A 26,683-nucleotide genomic window follows, 5' to 3' on the forward strand; every position below is an offset into this window, starting at 1 on the left:
TAGGATGTGGCGGGGTTTGCACAGAAGGGGAGGAACTATCCGGAGAAGCCTGTACTGGAGAGGCTTGGGCTGGACGCCGTGGATCTCTGGGGGTAGAATGGAACCCCAACAATGGGCCATAAGGTGGTGGCTCAAGATCTGAGGGGTCATCAGAGAGTATGGGTTTCTCGGACAGGGTAGGGGCGGAAGCCACCGATTGGGTGGTAGACTTCCTGGGACTCTTTCCCTCTTCCAGTTTAGATTTTCTAATAATCTTTCTTTGAACGCGGCCCAACATGAACTTTACTGGGGATCCCATATAAGTTTTCAACCAAGAGGGAGGGTCAGTCACAAGGCTGTCCCAGGAATCTATATAGGGGAGTTGTTCAAGATATTCTGGTTCTCCTACAACTATGCTGTAGACCTTCCGGATTACGTCAATATCTAAGCTGCCACTAGGGGGCCACCCTACTCCCATAGATGGCCACTCAACTTCACACAAGGTTCTTAGAGTACTTAAGCTTAAAGTCTGTCCATAATCATTAAGTAAAAATCCTTTCTTAAAATTCTTAAGCATACAATCTAGGGGAGTAGCAGTTTGTCTAGATGATGTCCCCCCCATAATGCTTACAGTTACAACACACAGAAAGGAAGGGAAATTTTTGGAAGTGTGGTAAGGGGTCCACAAATCCAGAGACAAAAAGGTAAACAAACAACAATCGCTTCCTTCCGTCGCTGGCCAGTTGCACTCGCGTTAACTGGAACCGCAGCTATAAGAAGTCCACACTCATTTAACATTCATTCATCACACACATACTGTACAAAAAATCCCACCCAACAATTTCAGATTTCTCAGATACAGATAAGCTCTGGCAGTTTCCCTACTAGTCCCCACTAGACTTAGAAGGTACTAAGGCCTTCGCTGAGAGTTGATCAGACTCCCCTTCCCTCAATTTTTGAGGGGCTGGTTTACAGTTTCCTAGCTAGGATTACAATACAGAATACAAAATACATACCCGGCTAATGTTCCTAAGTCAGTTGGGTGCCAGAAATTGATGCAGGGTTCAGGATCCCACCGCTGCCAAGAATTGTTGCAGGAATTACCACTATTGTTAGCAGAATCTGTGGTACTTCAGGAGTCAAACACCACACACCAGAATGAGAGAGAAATCTTCTTTATTTGCCAGCAAACAAAGTAGGACATCAGTTCTAGCTCTCTTCTTCTCTTTCTCAGCTCTCTGGATCCTGCGTCTTCTGTCTGTCCTCTTCAGCTCTCTTCTTCTTCTGTTGTCTCTCTTCTAACGTAAGCTGCTTCTGCTCCCAGTTATATAGGGTCCTACACCTCTCTAGCCCCCCTTTCTCACCAGATGGTAAAGAATAGATTGATTACCCTGCCTTGAACTAATTATCTCTATACATTACTCCAAAATATCAGTTACATAGGTTTGAGATATTTCCTAAACTGACCTATGACCTGGGGCCTCTCACACTAGACAATGTGGCACCTATCTCTTGCATTTTATTATTATATTCTCATATTCCCAGTCATAGCTTCAACTGGGTTCATTTAGGGGCTAAGGGGCCAGTCTTGCTTAATGGCACAGTCCTACATTTATTATTACTTTCAGAAAACCAGTCCTTCACTTAGCTATAATTAATCAAGGAGAAGACTTTTCCTGACCTCTTTCACCTAGCTAGGACTGTGGATAATTCAAACCAGATGATGACCTTTTAAACTGCAATCTTACTTGAAAAGTAACACTGAATTGAAAAGATATTCTACATAGAGAAATAGAACTTATTAATTACACAGAATAAAACATATTCTAAAATAAGCAGAAATCAGAATTCCTTATAAGACAAATTCTAAATATCAAGAATATCTATATCTAAACTATCTCCTTCTAAGCACTTTAAACTAATCTTTTTGAAAACTGTAGTATGCCCTGCTTGCTGATCCCCTCGAGATTGAATGGTATCCAGATGTGGTAAATAATTACTTCTCTCTGACCTTTCTAACCTTTAGTCTAGCAAAAGCTAGACTCCTGGGCAATCCAAACCAGATGGCATTCCTCACTTGCAGGACTGAAAAATTAAAATAGAATTAACAAATATGACTTCTTTGCCCAAGCTGCCTCACCATCAATTATAAGGTAAAATTATGTATCATACCTGATAATTTTCTTTCCATTAATCATAGCTGATCAATCCATAGACTGGTGGGTTGTGTCCATCTACCAGCAGGTGGAGATAGAGAGCAATCCTTTTGCCTCCCTATATGTGGTCATGTGCTGTCGGAAACTCCTCAGTATGTCGATATCCAAGCTCCATCCGCAGGACTCAGCACTTAGAGAATTACACCCACAAAGGGACACTCTGCCCAGCTCACCACCGCCGAAACGGGGGAGGGGAATTAACCCAGCTCATCCCCACACAAGTGGGGGAGGGGAATCCGTCCAGCTCATCCCCGCGGAGCGGGGGAGGGACACCACACCCGCCGATGCGGGTGGATCTGGCTTATCCTGCAACCGCAACCGCGGGAGGAGCTGACTGACCCTAACACCGCCGAAGCAGGAGGGGTACAAAGCTGCCCTACAGCCGCACGAAGCGGGAGGGAGCGCCGGCAGAATTTATGTCTCAATCCAGCCCCGTAAAACGGAGGGGAGAGGAATGCAGCAGCTCACTGTAACACAAACTCGTCTCAACTCTTGAAGAATCCAATTGAAAAAACTTGAACACGAAGTCCTCCTGAACAGGAACTGAACACTAAACTTGAACCTGAAATGCAACCAGAATATAAACAGTACAGATATCTGGGAGGGGCTATGGATTGATCAGCTATGATTAATGGAAAGAAAATTATCAGGTATGATACATAATTTTACCTTCCATATCATCATGCTGATCAATCCATAGACTGGTGGGATGTACCGAAGCAGTACTCACCCAGGGCAGGCCATTGAAATCCCTGACCGCAACACTGAAGCTCCAAACCGGGCCTCCGCCCGAGCAGCCACAGTCAAGCGGTAATGCCTGGAGAAGGTATGGGCCGATGCCCAAGTTGCCGCCTTGCATATCTCTTCCAAGGAGACGGACCCGGCCTCTGCCATCGAGGCCGCCTGAGCTCTAGTGGAGTGAGCCTTCAGCTGAATAGGCGGCACCTTCCCCGCGGCCACATAAGCCGCTGCAATGGCTTCCTTGACCCATCTTGCCACTGTAGGCTTAGAAGCCTGCAGACCCTTACGAGGACCTGCAAACAGGACAAACAGATGATCCGATTTCCGGAAATCATTGGTCACTTCCAAGTATCTGATGATGACTCGTCTCACATCCAGAAATTTAAGAGCAGAGTATTCCTCTGAGTAGTCCTCCCTACGAAAGGAAGGGAGACAGAGCTGCTGATTCACATGGAAGCGAGAAACAATCTTGGGCAGGAAGGAAGGCACTATACGAATAGTCACTCCTGCCTCAGTGAACTGCAGAAAAGGCTCTCGACATGAGAGTGCCTGGAGCTCGGAAACTCTTCTGGCTGAAGTGATAGCCACCAAAAAGACTGCTTTCAACGTCAGGTCTTTCAGAGATGCCCTCGACAAGGGTTCAAAAGGCGGCTTCTGCAAGGCTCTTAGCACCAGGTTGAGATTCCACGCAGGCACCACTGAGTGCAGAGGAGGGCGCAGGTGATTAACTCCCTTGAGAAAATGTATCACATCTGGCTGCGAAGCCAGGGAAGCACCCTTCAGGCGGCCCCTGAAGCAAGCCAGAGCCGCTACCTGGACTTTAAGGGAACTGAGCAACAGGCCTTTCTCCAGACCTTCTTGCAGGAACGCCAACACTGAAGAAATTGGAGCAGTGAAGGGAGAAAGTGAGCCTGCTTCACACCACGCTGCAAAGGTACGCCAAACCCTGGCGTAAGCAGTAGAAGTAGAGCGCTTCCTCGCTCTCAGCATAGTGGCGATGACCTTGTCTGAGAAGCCCTTCTTCCTCAGACGCTGCCGCTCAATAGCCAGGCCGTAAGACCAAAGGGGGAGGGATCCTCCATCACCACGGGACCCTGATGCAACAGGCCCTGCTCCACTGGCAGCCGCAGAGGGTCGTCCACTGAGAGCCTGATCAAGTCCGCATACCAGGGACGTCTGGGCCAGTCCAGACCCACCAGGATTATCCGGCCCGGATGCTTTTCCACCCGGTCTAGTACCCTGCCCAACATGGGCCAGGGCGGGAACACATAGAGAAGCTCTTGTGTCGGCCACTGTTGGAGAAGAGCATCTACTCCCAGAGATCGAGGGTCCCGTCCTCTGCTGAAAAAGCGCGGCACTTGGCAATTGGCCGATGACGCCATCAGATCTAGGCTCGGCTGGCCCCAGCGCTTCGTGATGTCCAAGAACGCCTGAGCCGATAACTGCCACTCTCCGGGATCCAAGGTATGGCGACTGAGAAAGTCCGCCTTGACATTCATGACTCCGGCAATGTGGGCCGCTGACAGCTGTTCCAGGTTCGCTTCCGCCCACTGGCATAGATTCATGGCTTCCTTGACTAGAGGGGCGCTCTTGGTACCTCCCTAGCGGTTGACATAGGCCACAGCCGTGGCATTGTCTGACAGGACCCGTACTGGCTTCAACTCCAGTACCGGGAGGAACCCCAAAAGCGCCAACCGAATGGCTCTGAGTTCCAGGAGGTTGATAGACCACTTTGCCTCTGCAGGAGACCAGAGCCCCTGCGCTGTCCTTCCCAAGCAGTGGGATCCCCAGCCCGTCAAAGAGGCGTCCGTCGTGACGACAATCCACTCCGGGGTCACAAGAGGCATCCCTGCAGACAACTTGTCTGTCTTCAGCCACCAGCTCAGCACCTTGCGCACTGCTGGGTCCAAGGGAAGGCGCACAGCATAATCCTCCGACACCGGAGTCCAGCGCTGCAGCAGAGAGTGTTGTAGTGGTCTCATATGAGCCCTGGCCCAGGGCACTACTTCCATCGTGGCCGTCATAGAGCCCAACAGCTGCACATAGTCCCAAGCCCGAAGCGGAGAGGCTACTAGGAACTGGTCCACCTGAGCCTGAAGTTTGACAATCCGATTGTCCGGCAGGAACACTCTGCCCACTTGGGTGTCGAATCGAACTCCCAGATACTCCAGGGACTGAGTCGGGCGCAGCTGGCTTTTCTCCCAGTTGATGATCCACCCCAGGGAGCTCAAAAGAGCAATCACCCGGTCCACAGCTTTGCCGCACTCTGCATAAGAGGGGGCTCGGATCAACCAGTCGTCCAGATAAGGATGGACTTGTACTCCTTCCTTTCGCAGGAAGGCCGTGATGACCACCATTACTTTGGAGAAGGTCCGCGGAGCAGTAGCCAACCCAAACGGGAGGGCTCTGAACTAGAAGTGTCGGCCCAGGACTGCAAAACGCAGAACGCATTGATGAGGAGGCCAGATGGGAATATGCAAGTATGCTTCCTTGATGTCCAAGGATGCCAGGAACTCCCTTGCCTTCACTGCCGCTATAACAGAGCGGAGAGTCTCCATGCGAAAGTGCCGAACTTTCAAGGCCCGATTGACCCCTTTGAGGTCGAGGATAGGCCGTACAGAACCTCCTTTCTTTGGTACCACAAAGTAAATGGAGTAACGTCCCTTGCCAAGCTGATTTTCTGGCACCGGAACGACCGCACCCAGGCGGATCAGATTGTCCAATGTCTGCTGCACTGCCACAGCTTTGACCGGAGACTTGCAGGGGAGAGTACAAACCCGTCTCTTAAGGGTCGGCAGAACTCTAGCTTGTAGCCGTCTCTGATGACTTCCAGCACCCAAGCGTCTGAAGTTACCCTGGTCCACTCGCCCAGAAACGAGAACAGGCGTCCTCCAATCTGCACTGGGCCATGGACCAGGACCCCGTCATTGGGTACGAGACCCTGGGGGAGGACCGGAGGGCGCACCTCCGGGACGGCGGTCTCTGCGAAAGGAATGCTGCTTGGGGGAGAAGTTCCTTTTGAAGGAAGAGGGGGCAGAGGAGCCCGACTTGCCCGGGCGGTACCGACGGGCTTCCTGAAACCGTCCTCTGGAGATACCGGGGCGAGCACTGGCCCGAGCCCTGACCTCTGGTAACCTCTTGCCCTTAGACGTGCCGAGATCGGTCACAATTTTGTCCAGCTCGACCCCAAAGAGCAGCTTGCCTTTAAAAGGCAACTTAGCCAGGCGGGACTTAGAGGCGTGGTCCGCAGACCAATGTTTCAGCCAAAGCCACCGCCGCGCAGAGACTGTCTGAGCCATACCTTTAGCCGAGGCTCTCAAGACATCATACAGTAAGTCTGCCAAATAAGCCAAGCCCGATTCCAGGGCCAGGCCAATCAGCCCTCAAGGAAGGATCCGAGGGGGAAGCCCGCTGCACAATCGTCAGGCACGCCCTGGCCACGTAGCAGCCGCAAACTGAGGCCTGTAAACTTAAGGCAGCCGCCTCGAAGGACGACCTTAAGGCCGCCTCCAATCTTCTGTCTTGGGCGTCCTTTAGGGCTGTGCCACCTTCCACCGGCAACGCCGTTTTCTTAGTCACCGCAGTGATTAAAGAATCCATGGTAGGCCAAAGAAAGGCCTCCCGTTCACTTTCAGGCAAAGGATAGAGGCGGGACATAGCCCTAGCCACTTTGAGGCTCGCTTCCGGGACATCCCATTGAGCCGAAATTAAGGTGTGCATGGCATCATGCACGTGGAAGGTTCTAGGCGGGTGCTTCGTCCCCAGCATAATGGCAGAGCCAACAGGGGCTCAGGGAGAGACGTCCTCTGGAGAGGAAATCTTCAAAATGCTCATGGCCTGCACTAACAGGTTGGACAAATCCTCTGAGCGAAAGATCCGCGCTGCAGAGGGGTCATCCGCTCCATCCGAGCGGGAATCCGTCTCCTCCAAGGAATCCCCAAAGGACCATTGGGAGAACTCAGATACGCTGCCCTCATCTACATCAGAGGAGACAGAGTCCTCTAAGGCCTGGAAATCCACCCGAGGGCGTTTACTTCCGGGGGCCTCAACCCCTTTATCGGACAAGGGAGCAGGGGCAGCGTTTTGCATAAGGAAGGCCTGATGCAGCAGCAAAATGAACTCGGGGGAGAAACCCCCCAGACTGTGCACTTCAGCAGCCTGGGCCACAGCCCTAGACGCACCCTCAACCGGCGCTCGCAAGAGCGGGGGAGAACCATACTGCGCATCCAAGATGGCGTCCGGCGCGACACTCCATGAAGGAGCCGCGCGGGAAGAACGGCGCTTAACTTTAGCCGCTTTTTTGCCGTCGCCCAAATCAAGGGTGGCCATGGCATTAACGTCTCCCAGCTCATGGGCGGCCCAAGAAGAAGCCGTCCGAGCAGAGTGGCCGGCCAAGATGGCGGAGGCGAGCAGCGGGGGATGGGCGTTTATGGCGGGAAAAACCGCCGCACCGGAGGAAGACCCGGGACACTGACCGGCCTCCGAACTGACACCCAACAAGGGCGAATCAGACTTTAAGACCCCCGCATCCCCACTAGAAGCGCACACGCGGTCCGGGGAACGATTCTTCGCGCCCTCGCCCTCCGACGCCATAGGCCACGTGGAGATCGATCGGGGAACCCCCTGCCCGCTATAAAAAGGTAAAAATTACCTGCTTCTCGCTCCGAGCTGTAACGAACTGGTGTCCCAGTGAGTAGCTGCAATAAACGTTTAAATAAACGTCGAAATAAACGCCCTTAAGGACGTCCAAAATTTTTTTTTTTAACGGAGCCAGCGGGAGGGGGGAGAAAAGGAGGGACCTGGCGCCACCAGGTTTGCACTTGCTCAAGAAGAGCCCTCAACCCCAGGTACTCAACAAAACCTAAAAATTAGGCTTGGAGACCTAGCCAGAGCTGCTGCTGTGTGTGACCACCACCTGCTGAGATAGAGAACATACTGAGGAGTTTCCGACAGCACATGACCACATATAGGGAGGCAAAAGGATTGCTCTCTATCTCCACCTGCTGGTAGATGGACACAACCCACCAGCCTATGGATTGATCAGCATGATGATATGGAATGTTCTATTACGTATTTTGTTGGCATTGTAAGTAGTATACTATCTAGCTTATTTTCGAAAGAGAAAAATGCCTATATTTCGACCCAAATCGGGAGATAGGCGTCTTTCTCCCGTGGGCACCCAAATCGGTATAATCGAAAGCCGATTTTGGGCGTCTCCAACTGCAATCTGTCGCGGGAATGGACAAAGTTGACGGGGGCATGTCGGAGGCGTGGTGAAGGCGGGACTGGGGCGTGTTTATCGGCCGAGGAGAGATGGGTGCACTTGCCCAATAATGGAAAAAAGAAGGGTGCCAGAAGCCAGAATTTGGGTCACTTTTTCTGGACCCTTTTTTCCCACGAGCAAGTCCCCAAAAAGTGCCCGAACTGCCCAGTTGACCACCGGAGGGAATCGGGGATGACCACCCCTGACTCCCCCAGTGGTCACTAACCCCCTCCCACCAAAAGAAAACAACTTTAAAAACTTTTTTTCCAGCTTGTATGCCAGCCTCAAATGCCATACCCAGCTCCATCACAGCAGTATGCAGGTCCCTGGAGCAGTTGTTAGTGGGTGCAGTGGACTTCAGCCAGGGGGACCCAGGCCCACCCCCCCTACCTGTTACACTTGTGGTGGTAAATGGGAGCGCTACAAAACCCCACAAAACCCACTGTACCCACATCTAGGTGCCCCTCTGCAGCCATAAGTGCTATGGTAATGGTGTAGAGTTGTGGGCAGTGGGTTTTGGGTGGGATTTGGGGGGCTCAGCACCCAAGGGAAGGGAGCTATGGACTTAGGAGGTATTTTACTTTTTTTTTATTGTTACAAGTGCCCCCTAGGGTGCCCGGTTGGTGTCCTGGCATGTGACGGGGACCAGTGCACTATGAATCCTGGCCCCTCCCACGACCAAATGCCTTGGATTTGTTTGTTTTTGAGCTGGGCGCCTTTAGTTTCCATTATCGCTGAAAAACGATACCGTCCAGCTCAAATCTGCACAAATCCGATGCATTTGCCCGGAACAAACCATATTATCGAAAAAAAAGATGGACGCCCATCTTTTTTGAATATACGGTTTTTCCCACCCCTTCATGTACCCATTCTCGGAGATAGACGCTCATGGAGATAGGTGTTCACGTTCAATTATGCCCCTCCATGTCATATTTTGTATTGTTTTTGAATATTTTTACTGCTGTAATTGCCTATTGGTCATGTTTGATCTATTCTTACTGTACACAGCCTTGAGTGAATTCCTTCAAAAAGGCAGTAAATAAATCCTAATAATAAATAAATAACCAGATGGCCACTGGAGGGAATCAGGGGTAACCTCCCCTTATTCCTCCAGTGGTCACTAACCCCCTCCCACCCCCCAGAAATGTGATGAAAAATGTTACTTGCCAGCCTCAGATGTTATACTCAGGTCCATAAGAACAGCATGCAAGTCCCTGGAGTAGCCTAGTGGTGGGTGCAGTGCACTGCAGACAGGTGGACCCAGGCTCCTACCTCCCCCTACCTGTTACACTTGTGAAGGAAACTTCACCAGAAACCCACTGTACCTACATATAGGTGTCCCTTTCACCCGTAAGGGCTATGGTAGTGGTGTACAGTTGGGGTGGTGGGTTTTGGGGGGCTCAGCAGACAAGGTAAGGGAGCAATGGTCAGATATGCACCTGGGAGCATTTTATGAAGTCCACTGCAGTGCCCCCTAGGGTGCCCTGTTGCTGTCCTGGGATGTCAGGGGGACCAGTTTACTAAAAATGCTGGCTCTTCCTACACCAATGGGTTTATTTTGTACGTTTTGCATTTGGACATCCCTCCCCCCCCCCCCCCCCCGAAAATGGACCAAAAAACAAAACATCCAAATCACAAAACCTTGTTCAAAACAGTATTTAGAAAAAAAAAAGATAAGACACTTTTCTTTTTTGAACATAACCTTCTTTCCTATGTCGATTTTGGACGTTTTTTGCAAAACGTCCAAAGTTGGACTTAGACGTCATATCGTAAACGCCCCTCCACGTGTGAAACAGCACCCTGTACAAAGCCTTGATCACAGACTGAAGGAGGTTGTGTCTGTCCTCAGATCACATAGATGACCGTCTGCAGATTGGGATTTGAGCTCATTGCCTCCTGTCTCTTTGGCTTGATGGCTGGGTCAAGGCTCCTTTGTGTCCTTAGTAGCACAGGTAGTTGAGCTGGTCCTCACAGTCTTTTTCTTTGCAGGTGCTTCGACTGTACCTCTCTGGAGGGTTTTGTGGCTATGACCGGGAAGGAAATCCCATCTGGTATGACATGATTGGTCCTCTTGATGCTAAGGGCCTCCTCTTTTCTGCCTCCAAGCAGGACCTAATTAAAACCAAAGTTCGTGACTGTCAAATGTTGGTGGAGGAGTGCAGGACGGTGACACAGAAGGTGAGATATGCCGCATTTCCTATGCCCTCCCGGGGGTATAGTATATTATATGCACTATGTATCAGGGGCATAGCCAGACAACAGATTTTGGGTGGGCCTAGGCAAGAAGTGGGTGGGCACCAAGTGTTCTTCCCACTCCCCCTCCACCACAAAAAAAAAATATCTCAGCTGGCGGGAAAATGCTTCTTTCCACATTGGCAGTCTGCAGCAGGAATGCACAGAAAACTGAGCATGCGCAGGTGCCAGTATCGTGGAGAGTAGCGTCTTCGTTACCATCACCACCAGCTACCGCTAAACGTGTGTTACTGTTGGGTGGGATTGAGCCCTACCCAGGCCCACCCGTAGCTACACCACTGCTGTATATGCCATGACTGAATGGCACTTCTGGGTACCTTTCCCCCTCCTTTGGGTATGACATTGTGGCGTAGTAAATGATGGCAGATAAAGACCAATTTATCCCTCCAGGCTACTCAGTTGTTTTCCTCCCTGGTCCTCCAACCATGTTAATCTAATTTAATTTAATTTTGGCACTCATAATCCGCTTAACCATCCAGGGCCGCCGAGAGGGGGGGGGGGGCAAGGGGGCCAAAATTCCCCGGGCCCGGGCTTCCAAGGGGGGCCCGGCGCCGCAGTCCCCTCCACCCGCCCCCTCCTCCATCCACCACCGGGCCGGGCCCCCCTGAATTCAAATCATAGCGCCTCACCTTGACCTTGCTCATGCGAAAGAAGCGCAGCAGCGGCAGTCTGCAGATCGCCTACCTTTGGGCCTTCCCTCCCTGTGTCCCGCCCTCGTCTGACGTAACTTGTGCGAGGGCGGCACACAGGGAGAGAAGGCCCGAAGGGAGGTGATCTGCAGACTGCCGCTGCTGCGCTTCTTTCACACGGAGCAAGGTCGAGGTGAGGCACTATGATTTGAATTCAGGGGTGCCCGGCCCGGTGGTGGACAGAGGGGGGCGGGTGGAGGGGGCCCCAGGGGCGGCATTGGCCCGGGCCTGGCCTAGTCTCTCTGCGGCCCTCTAACCATCAAGTTGACGACGGAGAACAATCCAAGTGAAAAGTCATTGTTATACAATTTTAAAAAGTTCTAACATAAGTAATGTGTTTACAGTGTTAAAATAACATAGTAACATAGTAGATGACGGCAGAAAAAGACCTGCACAGTCCATCCAGTCTGCCCAACAAGATGAACTCGTGTATACCTTACCTTGATTTGTACCTGTCTTTTTCAGGGCACAGACTGTATAAGTCTGCCCAGCACTATCCCCTCCTCCCAACTACCAGCCCCACCTCCCACCACTGGTTCTGGCACAGACCGTATAAGTCTGCCCAGCACTATTCCCCGCCTCCCAACCACCAGTCCCTCCTCCCACCATCAGATCTGGCACAGATTGTATAAGTCTGCCCACCACTATCTTCGCCTCCCAACCACCAACCCCTCTTCCCCCCACCGGCTCCGCCACCCAATTTCGGCTAAGCTTCTGAGGAACCATTCCTTCTGCACAGGATTCCTTTACATATCGCACATAAGCAGTTATCCCTGACATTTTAACATGAACCACGGGCTAATTAGATTTAGTATAGTCCTATGTTGTCCCTATGAAACCAGTAGGGCCCTACTGTCAGTCTTTCTATTTTACTGTCTCTTCATGTTACTCTTCTAGAGACTGTAGGATCAGTGTTATAACGTCTATTTGTTGGGATCCATTGGTATTCTGTAATATTTTTGAAACAGCCAAGATTTAAGTTATTGGAGGAAGTTCATATAGTCCGATCTTTAATAGTAGAGAGTTCCGTAACTCCAGTTCCCTTCCCAGGAGAGCAGTGTTAAATGTCTGTTTCAGACGGCAGGCTTGGTTACCAACGCTCAGCCCTCTACACAATCATGTCTTTGGCTCAACCCCTCAGCTTCCTGCTCCTACCACTGAAGTCTATGGGGGCAATTGCTGTGTAAAGAGCGGCATCTGGGTGCCCCAGTTCAATATACAATACTAGTAAAAGAGGCCCGTTTCCAACAGAAAGGAAACGGGTGCTAACAAGGTTCCAGGGCCCCCTCCCTCCCTCCCTCCCTCCCTCGTCCTCCGAGTTCCAGGGTCCCTCCCCTCCATGTTCTATGCCCCCTACCTGCCTCCCTCCCTCCGAGTTCCACACCCCCCCTACCTGCCTCCCTCCCTGTCCTCCGAGTTCCAGGCACCCCTCCCCTCTTTGCAGGAGGCACCCCTGCCCCTACCTCCTCCCCTTCCTCTCCTCCCCTCCCCTCTCCCTCCTCCTCCCCCTCCTCATGGGATAGGAGGCAGTGTCCTTCTGTGGATTAGGAATTGGTTATTGGACAGAAAACAGAGGCCATTTCTCTCAGTGGAGGAGGGTGAACAGTGGAGTGCCTCAGGGATCTGTACTGGGACAGGTGCTATTGAGCATATTTATAAATGATATGGAAATTGGAACGACGAGTGAGGTGATTAAATTTGCAGATGACACAAAACTATTCAAGGTTGCTAAAACACGTGCGGACTGTGAAATATTGAAGGAAGACCTTAAGAAATTGGAAGACTGGGCATCCAAATGGCAGATGAAATTTAATGAGGACAAATGCAAAGTGATGTACATTGGGAAGAATAATCTGAATCATAGTTACCTGATTCTAGGGTCCACCTTAGGAGTCAGCACTCAAGAAAAAGTTAATACTACTACTACTTATCATTTCTATAGCACTACTAGACGTACGTAGCGCTGTACACTTGAACATGAAGAAACAGTCCCTGCTCGACACAGCTTACAATCTAATCAGAACAGACAAACAGGGACAAATAAGAGATAAGGGAATTACTAAGGTGGGGATGATAAACTAACTGGTAGAAACCCAGTTAGTTTATGGTACTAACTGGGTTTCCACCAGGCACTTGTGACCTGGATTGGCCACTGTTGGAAACAGGATACTGGGCTAGATGACCATTGGTCTGACCCAGTGTGGCTCAGGGGCGTAGCCAGACACCCAAGTTTGGGTGGGCCTGAACCCAAGGTGGGTGGGCAGAACTCCACCTTGTCCTACAAGTGATTTGGTTTCTCCCTCTCTCACCTGCATGCCATATGGTCTTTCAAACATCCCCTCTCCTCCGTATACCTTTAAAATAGCAGATTTTCACCGGCAGCAAACAGCTGTTGGGAGTTTTTGGCTGGTGGGGCTTGGGGTCCCTGCCAGCCACATTATAGGTGTGCTGCTACTTGGTGGGCCTGAACCTAAAGTTGGCTACGCCACTGGTGTGGCTATTCTTATGTAAGGATGGGATGGAGGCGCCAAAAGCCTGTGTCTCACCTGCTCTCCTGAAGTGGCCAAAACCTATATTCCTGGATCTGGCAACCCCTCTCTCTTTCAGGCCACCCTTCCGATTTACCTTTAAAAATGTCTGCTTCCTCTCGAGCACTGGCAGCGTTTCACCTAATGATACCGATACCAGCTCTGGGATTTTCCCTCTGCTGCACCCCTGTGGGACAGGGTGGGGCATGGCAGAGGGAAGATGCTGGAGCTGGTACAGGTAATATTAGACGAAATGCTGCCAGTGCTTGAGAAGGGACAACCACATTTAAAGGTAGATGTGGGGGAAGGTGGAGAGAGAGGGGGAGTGTATGCTGATGGGGGGGTGGGGGGGAGAGAACCAAAAGCTGGCCCAAGGCACCACATTCCCTTAATCCAACACCCAGACTCCCGTTTTCACTGCCCTTTTAGCCAGAATTAGTGGGTCTGTTTGTCTTTGTTTCTTTCTTAGTGGCTGCGTGGCAGCTTTCAGTCCTGACCCTTGTCTGTCAGTGTCTTTGTACCCTTTTTCAGTGGCTTCTTGGCAGCTTTCAGTTCCTGTCCTTTAGCTTGTCCAGTTCCTGCCCTGTCCGGTAAGTCCTGCCGGCCGCACCCAGGGGCTCAACTCCTGGGGAAGGGCGGTCAAGTGCAGGTGAAGTCTAACTGTTTCTGTCAGAGTTCTGTCTTGTCCCTGGTGTGGGGTGGTTTTGCCTGCCACTGCCACTCCACGGCAGTGGCCCAAGGGCTCACAAACCTAGTTTCTGCCTTGAAAACCCAACACCTAGTGGTTAGTGCAGCAGCCTTTGATCCTGGGGAACTGAGTTCAATTCCCACTACAGCTCCTTGTGACTCTGGGCGAGTCACTTAACCCTCCATTGCCCCAGGTACAAAATAAGTACCTGAATATATGTAAACCGCTTTGAATGTAGTTGCAAAAAAACTCAGAAAGGCGGTATATCAAGTCCCGTTTCCCTTTCCCTTCCCTTTACTGTCAATCTTTCTGTACTGCAGTTCTAGAACAATCAAAGCAGTTTACAAGTCCAAAATGAAATAGAAGAGAAAGAGGGAAAAAAACCCAGAAAACCAATTTATGAACAACCACTTCCCCTGTCCATCAAGACATCCATAGGCCTTTAAAAATAAAATAAGCTTTTAGAGCTGTTTTAAATTGTGGCAGGTACATCTCTAAACAAATCTGTTTGGGAAAGAATTCCAGAGAAGTGGGACAGCCATGTAGAATGCAGAAACTCAGGTTGGCTTCAATCTTGCTTGAGTGGGCATAGGTATAACCAAATCTCAGGCATGTCTGTAAGAGACCAGTAAACAATGATCCTGTATAATAATTCTCACCACCAACATTCTAATGTGTTACTGCCTGTGTCGGTGGCTCCTTCTGAGTTGCTGAGTTAGGCTCCGTAGCCAGGCTGATGTCACTCACAGCTGATTCCCAGGCAGGGGGAGGAGTAGGGAAACGCGGAGCAAGTGGCAGGGAGCAGCGCATCAAACAACGACCCTCCTCTCCCCTGCTCCCCCTCCAGCCACCCATGTCCTGCAACCCTCCTCTCCCCCTGCCCCCCCTGCAGCCACCCATGTCCAGCGACCCTCCTCTCCCCCTGCCCCCCTGCAGCCACCCATGTCCAGAGACCCTCCTCTTGCCCTGCCCCCCCTGCAGCTACCCTTGTCCAGCGACCCTCCTCTCCCCCTGTCCCCCCTCCAGCCACCCATGTCCAACGACCCTGCTCTCTCACCTGCCCCTCCTTCATCCACCCAGGTTATGTAACAAATTCTTCGGGGCAGGCAGGAAAGATCCCTGGTCCTGCCTGCCCACTGCTGGTGCTGACGCTCCCCAGCTGCCAAATTGCTGTTCAAAATGGCCGCCGATACAAGGGCGGCCTCCGAGACTTCAGCAGAAGTCTCGCGAGTCCACCATTGGAAGTCTCGGCGGCCATTTCGAACAGTGATCCGGCAGCGGGGGAGCGTCAACTCATGTGGTACTTGTTCGTTTTGCCAGTTATTTTTATAACACTGGGGCCATTTTATTCATTTCTCTACTCCTCCTTGGCGGGATGGGCTTTCTCTTGGGGCTTTAGGGTCACATGGGTAAGCTCAACCAGATCGCTGTCCCTCACTGAACACTGACAGCGTCTGTCCAACCCCGGACAGGTCATTCTCACATAACCCTTTCCTCTTCCTGCAACTCTAGTTCCATTATTAAAAGAGAGAAAGCAGAAGGGCACCTGATCTGTGGGAGGCTGATATTTCTCATCTTTCTGCTCTCTTCCAGCTGGGGAGAAATATGGAGGAAGCAGTCATGATCTATGACTGTGAAGGACTGGCACTGAAGCATCTCTGGAAGCCAGCAGTAGAGGCTTTCATAGAGGTGAGGAGAGACAGTCTAAAGTGAAGTTCTTAGTAGAAATCATCATCATTTTATGTTGTGGATGTAGCAGTGGCGTAGCTAGGTGGGGCCAAGGGGGCCTGGGCCCCCCAAATTACCTCCGTGCCCCTGGTTTTGCTGGCAGTGGTCCCCAACCTTTTGGTTGTTCTCACCGACCCGCAGGTTTCATTGGGGGCACTATTGGAGTCTTTTCGAGAATTTGGTGACTTTGCGGGGTTCAGGTTAAATTTGGATAAATCAGAAGCATTGGCTAGCTCCCTAGAGATTAAGTGCTCTTGGCCTGGGCAGTTTCCTTTGCGGTGGGCAGAACGATCCTTCAAATACCTGGGTGTACTTCTTTCCTCGGAGGTCAGGGAGTTATACCAGCTTAATGTGACCCAGATGCTACTTAATACTCAGCAGCAATTGGAGAAGTGGCAGGCGTTACCCTTGCCTTTGATTGGGCGCATCTGCCTTTTGCGAATGGTAATTTTTCCTAGATGGCTGTACATGTTTCAAATTTTGCCACTGCGGCTATTACAAAAGAACTTGCAGTACTTCAATCATCTCATTTCACGGTTCTGCTGGGCTAGGAAGAAAGCAAAGCTAAGCTTTTCTCATTTGATGGGTAACTGGTCTCAAGGTGGGTTGGGCCTTCCTAATATGAGACTTTACAATGCTGCATGTCTCTTACGTCATGTTTGAGATTGGTTCTACTCCTCTAGTTACTTTACACCTCTTGCACTCGAGTTGGCGTACTTGTTATTTGTACTGCACGTGGAGAGATCTTTGATTCCTAGATATTTTAGGAATAGCGTGATCTTAGGACCTCTCAGGGAAGTATGGAGGTTTTTGGTGAAAGGGTTAGGAGGGGACCCACGAGTCACTGAACTGCTACCTATAAAAGGAAACCCTGCTTTTCCCCGAGGGTTGGATAATCCGACCTTCATTCAGTGGCAGCGGTCACGATTGAGAACCTTGGAACATATCCTAGATATGGAGGGAAGGTTGAAGTCTTTGGATCAATTAAAAGGCCAAGACTGTATTAGATTGGGAGACACTTTTGCATATTGTCAGGTCAAACATTACATTCGGTCCCTGCCAATGGGGGCTCTGGGGTCCCGGAGTGGGGGCAAGATTCGAGACTTTTTGAGACAGTTGCTGAGGGTGCCCCCACAATATCTGAGTTGCCTAAGGCCTTATGGCAGTTCTGGAAAATCAAAGGGGTAGATGAAATCAAACTTAAATGGGAACAGGACGTGGGGGAGAAGTTGGACTCGTGGGACATTTTGGCTTCTATTAAGAGTATCCCACGCCTTACTAGCAGTGTTATTTATAGGGAGTGCTCTTTTCATGTCTATTACAGAGCTTATCTATCCCAGGTTCAGCTTTTTCGAGCGGGAGGTATTCCATCGCCAACTTGTTTAAAGTGTAAATTAGCGGACAACACTTTTTTCCATGCGTTTTGGGGATGTGTGGAGATAAGGCGATTTTGGTGCCGGATTACTGACTACTTGGCATCAATTTCTTCTTGTAGGATCGCCGGCTTCCCAATCCAGTTAGTGCTTGATTGCCCGGGGGACTTTCGAGGCCCGGCAACAGAGAATAGACTGATGTTTCGTAAGCTGTGTTTACTGGCGAGGAAGTGTATTTTGCAGACCTGGACATCTGACTCCCCGCCTGAGTTTTGGCATTGGCATAATATGGTACACCTGTTAGTATCTTGGGAGGCAAGGGAAGTAAAAGGCTCCTTTAAACTTAAATCTCGTTTTTTTAAAATTTGGAATCCCTACTTGGCCTCTTTGTCATCAAGAGGAAGAAGTCTTATTGTGAACCTGATGAGCTGTCAGTGAGACTGTAGGGGGAGGAGGGGGGTGGGATTAGAGTGGGGTAAATTGCTTTCCGTCCTCTGCTCTGGGGGGATCATAAGAGTCCAGTCCTCTTGGGGCACGGGAGGGGGGGAGTCCTGTAGAGATAAGGGGGGAGAGGGAAGGAGGGAGGAATGCTCAGGTGGGTTGGATCAAGGTTCATAAGATTTTATTGTTATTGCTGTTTTGAGTCAGTGGCCAGTTTGTCTGGCTTATACTATGATTATTGTTTATGGTTTAAGGCTGTGTTTATTTCTCCTAGGGATGGGAAGGGGAGAAAATTGTTATTTCTGTGCCAGTGGTTTCTTGCTCATATATAGCATGTTCCTGAGATTCAATGTACGCTGTATTGATGTAGATGGATTTGTTCAACATGCTGGTTTATCAATAAAAATTGCTGAAATACAATCATTTACATACTGTTACGATTGGTTTTGGTTTTTTAGATCCTGATCATGTATGAAGACAACTACCCCGAGTCCCTAAAGCGCCTTTTTATTATTAAAGGTGAGTCTATGCATACTGGGGGTGATGCAGGCTTCCTGGAACCTGGGTATCCCCCATGCTGTCATATAGTAACATAGCAGATGACGACAGAGAAAGACCTGTACGGTTCATCCAGTCTGCCCAACAAGATAAACTACTTTATGTGTATACCTGACTTTGATTTGTATCTGCCATTTTCAGGGCACAGACCGTAGAAGTCTGCCCAGCACTATCCTCGCCTCCCAACCACTAGCCCCACCTCCCCCACCGGCTCACGAATGTGAGGAAGAATTGCCCCTAAACCAAGACCTCAGTCTTCCTTCTGCTTATTTCTTTCTAAGGCTCCTTTATTTTGTTGGAATAAACAAGGAGGAACTGAGTGCCTGGATTTTTCTTGGTCCCAGTTTGGCTAAGATGAATTGTAAGATTAGAGCCATGGGCTGAGGACGGGGCCTATCTTAGCCCTTCAGGCCGAGATTTTGGAATCTGACCAATCTGGAGAGGGTGATTAGCCTGCAACTCAACCTCCTTGTGAACACGAACAGGTCAATACACTTTACATTTACTAAACATATGGCTGCTTTTTAAAAACATGTATGTTTGAAAGATATTAATCCGCAAATAAACCTTTTCCAGAGATGGGAAGGTGGTAGAACTAGAAGGCATGAAGCTGAAAGGGGAGCCAACTCAGGAATAATGTCAGGAAGTATTTTTTCCCTGAGAGGGCGGTAGGTACCTGGAATGCCCTCCCACGGGAGGTAGTAGCAGGGGCGTAGCCACGGGTGGGCCTGGACGGGCCCAGGCCCACCCACTTTCCCTCCAGGCCCACCCATCCAAATCCTTCATCGCTGTCGCTGCCTTTTCTCCCGCGGCTTCCGGGAGGCAGCGATCAGCGTTACCTGTCAGTGCCTGCCCTGAAATTGTGCTTCTCTTCTCCCCAGGCTTCGCTTCACCCCGCTCCTTTCTTCGCTCGTCGCGCTGCGCTGCTATTCAAACAGGCAGCTCCGCTCCTCTCTGCCGCGTCTATCCGGCCCTACTAAACAGGAAGTGCATCAGAGGGCCGGATAGACGCGGCAGAGAGGAGCAGAGCTGCCTGTTTGAATAGCAGCGCAGCGCGACCAGCGAAGAAAGGAGCGGGGCGAAGCGAAGCCTGGGGAGAAGAGAAGCGCAATTTCAGGGCAGGCACTGACAGGTAACGCTAACGCTGATCGCTGCCTCCCGGAAGCCGCGGGAGAAAAGGCAGCAACAGCGATGAAGGATTTGGATGGCAGGCCTGGAACAGTAAGTGCTGGATTTGTGGTTGGTTGGGGGGGGGGGGGGAAGGGATACTTTTGCCAGGGACAGAGTCAGATTTGTAGGAGGAAGGGGATTAGAGGGAACTGGGAAGGAAGAGAGCTGCTGGAGGTGGGAGGAAAAGGAGGAGGGGATCAGGATAGAAGGGAGAGAGCTGCTGGACATGGGAGGAAGGGGCTGGAAAGCTTCTGGAAGAGGGAGGGAAGGGAGAGAGCTGCTGGACATGGGAGGAAGAGGAGGAGGAGACTGAATGGAAGGGAGAGAGCTGCTGGACATGGGAGGGAGAGGAGGAAGGGGCTGGAGAGCTGCTGGACAAGGGAGGAAGAGGAGTAAGGGACTGGAGGGAAGGGATAGAGCTGCTGGACATGGGAGGAAGAGAAGGAGGGGCGATGGAAGGGAGAGAGCCCCTGAAGGAAGAGGAGGAGGAGACTGAATGGAAGGGAGAGAGCTGCTGGACATGGGAGGGAGAGGAGGAAGGGGCTGGATGGAAGGAAGAGAGCTGCTGGACAAGCTAGGAAGAGGAAAAAGGGACTGGAGGAAATGGGGAGAGCTCCTGGACATGGGAGGAACAGGAGGAGGGGACTGGATGGAAGGGAGAGAGCTGCTGGACATGGGAGGGAGAGGAGGAAGGGGTTGGAGAGCTGCTGAACAAGGGAGGAAGGGACTGGAGGGAAGGGAAAGAGCTGCTGGACATGGGAGGAAGAGGAGGAGGGGATCTGGATGGAAGGGAGAGCTGCTGGACATGGGAGGAGAACTGCTGGTACAGCACAAGGAGGGAGGGAAGGGAAACAGAGATACCAGACCAAGGAGATGAAGGAAAAGGGAATATTAAACCTACAGCTTGAGGGAGGGAGGCAGGAAATCAAGCAACCAAACCAGATGCTGGAAAGAGGAGGGAGTGAGAGGGAGAGAAGCTGGATGGGGTAGGGTCAGAGAGGGTAGAGATATATTGGCACTGGGGACAAAGAGAGGGAAGAAGATGGACAGAGTAATATAGGGACACAGAGAAAAGGAGATACTAAACATGGAGGAAGATAGAGGTACAGAGATGGAAGAAGATGGAAGGATGGCAGAGAAAGAGGGAAAACAGATGGAAGGATGGCAGAGAAAGAGGGAAAATGGATGGATGGGGAGAGAGACACTGGATGGAAGGATGCAGAGAGAAAGGGGAGAGACTGGAAGGATGTGGAGAGAGAAGGGACACTGAACAGAAAAGGGTAGAGAGATAGACACTGGTTAGAAGGAGGGAGAGAGACATTAGATGGAAGGATCAGGAGAGAGGGTAGATGGGTAGAAGGATGGGGAGAGAAAGAGGGAAGACGCTGGATGGAAGGATGCAGAAAGAAAGAGGGGAGACTATTGGAAGGATGGGGAGAGAGAGGGGAGACACTGGAAGGATGGGGAGAGAAAGAGGAGAGCTGCTGCATGGAAAGGGGGAGTAGTGAAAGATTGGAGAATAAGAGGAAGGGGCATGGGGAGAACAAGGGTGAGAAAAAGATGAAAAGCCATAAGTAGATGAAGGAAATTAAAGAATGGTAGTAAGAATGAATTAAATCTGGACACAGAGAGAGGCAGAAAAATATTGAAGAAAGCAAAGAAAAAGGAGAGAAAAATGACAAATGGCCAGGAAACCCTGGCAGAAGAGTTAAGCGAAAACGAAGGAAAGCAGAATCTAGAGACTGGGAGCAACACAATGAGAAAAAGTAAATGGCCATACAACAAAGGTAAAGAAAATAATTTTATTTTTAATTTAGGATAAAGTAATATGGTGTTAATAAAGTTTCAGAGACCAATACTTCCTTCCTTAGGTCAGGAGAGGATAACGTAACAGCATTATACAGACCTGAGGCAGGAGGTTTTGGTCTCTGAAAGCTCACTGAAAAGGCTATTAAATAAATTGTCTGAAATCGGATGCACTGAAAAGCAGCACTTTACCCTGTGTGACAAATGCATCTGAGTGTGACTAAATTTTGCTGGGGGGGGGGGGGGGGGTACAGAGAAAATTTTGTGCCCACCCACTTTGGGTTCAGGCCCACCCAAAATTGGCAGTCTGGCTACGCCACTGGGTAGTAGAGATGAAAATGGTAATGGAATTCAAAGATGTGTGGGTCAAATAGAAAGGAATCCTATTTAGAAGGATCAGATCTAAAGAAGCTTAGGGGAGATTAGGTAGGAAAACCGGTGTTGGGCTGACTTCTACGGTCTATGTCCTGTTGGAGGCTGAGTAGATTTGGATGGGTCAGAGTCGAGCTTTTCAGGGGCTTTGACAACTTCAGAAATTTTAGAACAAGGCCAGTGCCGGGTAGACTTCTATCCTTGCCTAAAAATGGCAAGGATAAATCAAGATCAGGTATACATATGATGTATCACATCATACCTTATGTAATGAGTTTATCAGACCATATTAATTTATTTAGTCCAGTATATATATCACTAAGTCGGCCTACTCGTAGACAACTTTCTTTAAACTTAGCTCTTCCTGAAAAAATAAAGCTAACGGTTGTATTGAAATGTTGTTTGAGTCACTGTGTTGTTCATAACATTATTTGCACCATAACCTGACCAAATGGAAGACAGTAGGTACTTATATTTGTCAGCAAGTAATTTTAGGCAAAACATTAAATTATTCTTGTCAGCTGATTGTAAATGATTGATAGGATTGAAATGCAAGGAAATATTACAAATATGTCTTTAACAGAGACGTTGTCTCTTGATGACGGGCTATAAGAAACAAGGCCCTTTGCGATATTATTCTGAATTATATTACGCCACATGTATTATGCTTCCTAATGTCCTGCTGTTGACTCTTCCTTGTATATTCCATCCTTACCCCACTTCGGGATATTTCAAATTATTATTTGTTTAGGAAGTCTTTGAAAACTTTTTTTATTTCAGAACTATTTTGATTCTTGATATTTGCGTTCTGATCATTCACTGTAACCCGCTATGATTCCTTGAGGGAACTTAGCAGGATAGAAAAGCTGGAATAGAATAGAATCTTGATGGGCAGACTGGATGGACCATACAGGTCTTTATCTGCCGTCATCTACTATGTTACTAAAGCTCAGTTCTATGAAGGGCGCTATGCAGCAATGTTACAGAGTACGAGTGAAGGTTGGCGGCCACGTGCCTAACTTTAGGTGTGATATCCAAAGAATCCAATTAACAGGACAAACTTGAATTGATAGGTGCAGGGACAACACAGTAATTTATATGATATATGCACAGTCCCAGGCACTACATATTTTCATTAGCATGTAATCGTCAATTTATACTAGACATATTTTTTAATAATTTTTTTTAGTATTTTTTGGGGGGTGAATTATCAGAATGTCCTGCAACAAACACTGCTGAAAAACTTCCATAAAGCAACAAAGTGCAAATCCTCATCGATACCAGGGGCATAGCCAGACTTCGGCGGGAGGGGGGGGGGTCCAGAGCCTGAGGTGAGGGGGCACATTTTAGCCCCCCCTGGCGTCACTGACCCCCCCATGCCGGTGCCACCCCTCCCTGTCCCTTTCGACCCCCCTCCCGCCGCCACCAACCATCCCCCGACACAGCCAGGTACCTTTGCTGGTGGGGGTCCCCAACCCCCGCCAGCCGAAGTCCCCTTCAGCGCCGGTCTCCGAGTCGGCACGTTGCTGATCTGGATTCCTTTTCTGTGAGTCCTGACGTCACAGAAACAGAATCCAGATCAACAACGCACCAGAGACTGGCACTGAAGAGGACTTCGGGTGGCGGGGGTTGGGGACCCCAGACAGCAAAGGTACCTGACGGCGATGGCGGGGGAGGGTTGGGAGCGGCGGGAGGGGGGAGTCAAATGTGGCTGACCTGCCCCTGTGTTCGCACCCTTTCAGTTCCACGCTATAGTATTAAGGAACTATGGATTACATTCTATGTATGGCACCTGAAAAACTGTCGCTGAAAAATTTCCGCCTAGGTGTATTCTGTAAACCGCGCCTAAATCTAGGCGCGGTTTAAAGAATACATTTAGTGGCCATGACGGCGCTTAACTCTAGGTGCAGCCATTTACACCAAGTAAAGTTCAGCGTAATTACCGGCGCCTAAGTTTGGCATATTCTATAACCCTGCGTGGTTTTTCAGAATGCTCATGACCCAGCCATTCCACACCTGTAGCCATGCCCTCTTTTTAGCAGCACACATTTGAATTTACATGGACCACTTTCCAGAATATGCTTAGCACGTAGTGTGCGTAAATTCTAATTAATGCCAACTACTGCTGATAATTGCTTGTTAGCATCCAATTACCAGTGATGATTAGCTTGTTAACCAATTAGTTTATGTGTGTTGTTATGGAATACGCTTCGATTTCCACGTGGAACTCTCAGCGCGATATATATAAACCAAGGGTACATTTGTAGAATAGCATCTTAGTGCAGTTACATGCATAACTGCATATTAATGGCAATTAACGCTAATTGTCAGCCATTATTGGTACTTAAAACCAATTATCCCCTAATTCTATGAGTCACTAAATTGTGCACACAATTTAATTGAATAATGATCTAATTATCACCAATAATTGGTTTTTTAAGAAACAATGATTGGTACTAATTAGATTTAATTGAAATATACTTGCCTACATTTTACGTGCGAGCCAAAAAAGAGGGTGGGTCATGGCTGGATCGCAGGCGTTCCTTTATGTTACGGGTATAGTTAGGGAATAAGGGCATCTTGCCTCAATTTACACGCAGGTATTTGCACCACATTTTAGTCAGTGCAAATGGCTGCATCTAAACTTAGGCGCGATTCCCAAACATAAGCGCTGTTCTACCACTGCACCTGACTTTAAGCCTGGTTTATAGGATGGATCTTATATCCATGTATAGAATTCACCCTTTAGCGCTTAATTTGTACAATTAAATTAGACCCATAATTGGCGCTATTCTAAGACCTGAACACGCAAATTTGCTCACAAGTTTGTAAAATTTGGGGGAGGGGGTAATTCTGTAAGGATCCACCTAGTATTGGCCAGCAAGGACGCACATAAGTGTCAGTTCTCTGGTAATACATCTGTACATGGATACGTCTGCTTGTAAATGAGCAGTTTGTAGCAGATGGATGTTCCTGTGGGCAGAGCTTGGTTGGAGTGTGGGTGGGGCACACAGTTACTCAAATATTCAAAACAATCTAACCAGCTAGAAATGGCCACTGACCAGTTAAATCGCTTGTTCGGGGCTCTCCACTAATTTTCAGCGGCACTTACCTGGTTATCGCAGCTGAAAATTAGCGGCTACCACCTGAGTGAAAACTGGCTATTTTGGGGGTGTTCTGGGGGCGGAGTCAGCACTTGGCCGGTTCTACCCCCTCTGACGTTACTTCCTGTTCTGGGGCAGGAGACCGGCGGAGCCGACAGCCGCACGACTGCTCCGTGCACCATTGCACTCCCTTGCTAGTTGGAAGGGTGGTAAATGTGATGTGTCTCATGGGGGGGGGGGGGGGGGGCGCAGTTGCAGAATGTGCTGCTGCAGGAGGTGATGAGTGTGACTCGTGCCTTCACACTCGCTACCTCCGTGATTGCAGCTCTGTTCATGTATCTACTGTCCTGGAAACATATTTCCTTTCTGTGTCTGTTTCTCTTGCAGCCCCCAAGCTCTTCCCTGTGGCGTACAACCTTGTCAAGCCCTTTCTTAGTGAAGACACCAGGAAGAAGATCATGGTGCTAGGAGGTACCTGAGTTCACAATTTACAAGCACACGCTCAAAATGTAGTGCCTGCTCTTTTCTGCCTTGCTTAAAACTGCTGCACTGAAATGCTATGGAAACATTCCCTCCCTCTCTCTCTGTTGTCTCTCTTCTGGGTTGGATAGATTGAAGAAATGTAAAAAAAAAACTGAGTGTCATAAGTACATAAGTATTGCCACACTGGGACAGACCAAAGGTCCATCAAGCCCAGCATCCTGTTTCTAACAGTGGCCAATCCAGGTCACAAATACCTGGCAAGATCCCCAAAACGTTCAATACATTTTAAGCTGCTTATCCCAGAAATAAACAGTGGATTTTCCCCAAGTCATTTTAATAATGGTCTGTGAACTTTTCCTTTAGGAAGCCATCCAAACCTTTTTTTAAACCCTGCTAAGCTAACTGCCTTTACCACATTCTCCGACGACAAATTCCAGAGTTTACTTACACGTTGAGTGAGGAAAGATTTCTCTGATTCGTTTTAAATTTACTACTTTGTAGCTTCATCGCATGCCCCCTAGTCCTAGTATTTTTGGAAAAAGTAAACAAACGATTCACATCTACCCGTTCCACTCCACTCATTATTTTATAGACCTCTATCATATCTCCCCTCAGCCATGTTTTCTTCAAGCTGAAGAGCCCTAGACGTTTTAGCCTTTCTTCATAGGAAAGTCGTCCCATCCCCTTTATCATTTTCGTCGCCCTTCTCTGTACCTTTTCTAATTCCAGTGCCTTTGCTTAAGATCTCTAACTGGTAATCCAGAGAGAGAGAGAGTCTACAGCTAATTCTGCAGTACAGTGAAATGATAGATTTATCAGTCATCGTGGCCCATCTCATGCGATTCTGTGGCTGCAGTGATGACAGTTACAGATATTAATACTGTTCATGTCTCACTTGGCATGAGTTAAAAACACATAATGGAAAGTATTTCAATCTTGTGGTTGAAAGTTAATTGAGAGCTCTTTTGTTTCTAATACCTCTTCCCCCTCCCCCTCAAATAAACCTCCTCACATCAGGACTTTTTTTAAAGCATGCAGCTTCGAGGGAACATTGCTAAAACTGACTAACAACAGTATCACCAGCAATCTATGACTAATATAGCGCCATCCTGTGGATGGGACAGGAATAGCTGACTTAACAGAGCACCAATTTAAACTAAGGGGTCCTTTTACAAAGGCGTGCTGAAAAATGGCCTGCGGTAGTGTAGATACGGGTTTTGGTTGCGCACAGAATCATTTTTCAGCGTAGGCTGCGTTTTTAACATTTTTGCCAAAAATGGACCGCCAGCCA

General features: G+C 49.2%; 1 protein-coding gene across 2 annotated transcripts in view; it reads left to right on the top strand.

Moving 5' to 3' along the window:
- The window catches only part of SEC14L2 (SEC14 like lipid binding 2), a 92,019-nt gene that overhangs the window by 39,238 nt on the left and 26,098 nt on the right, over nt 1–26,683 (top strand). For both annotated transcript variants that reach the window (XM_030217962.1, XM_030217963.1), the window contains 4 exons: nt 10,189–10,377; nt 15,951–16,046; nt 18,358–18,418; nt 25,297–25,380. In XM_030217962.1, the coding sequence (XP_030073822.1) occupies nt 10,189–10,377; nt 15,951–16,046; nt 18,358–18,418; nt 25,297–25,380 (430 nt within the window). The remainder of the gene's footprint in view (nt 1–10,188; nt 10,378–15,950; nt 16,047–18,357; nt 18,419–25,296; nt 25,381–26,683) is intronic.

This window comes from Microcaecilia unicolor, chromosome 11 (genome assembly GCF_901765095.1).
Source record: "Microcaecilia unicolor chromosome 11, aMicUni1.1, whole genome shotgun sequence".
Lineage (NCBI taxonomy): Eukaryota > Metazoa > Chordata > Amphibia > Gymnophiona > Siphonopidae > Microcaecilia > Microcaecilia unicolor.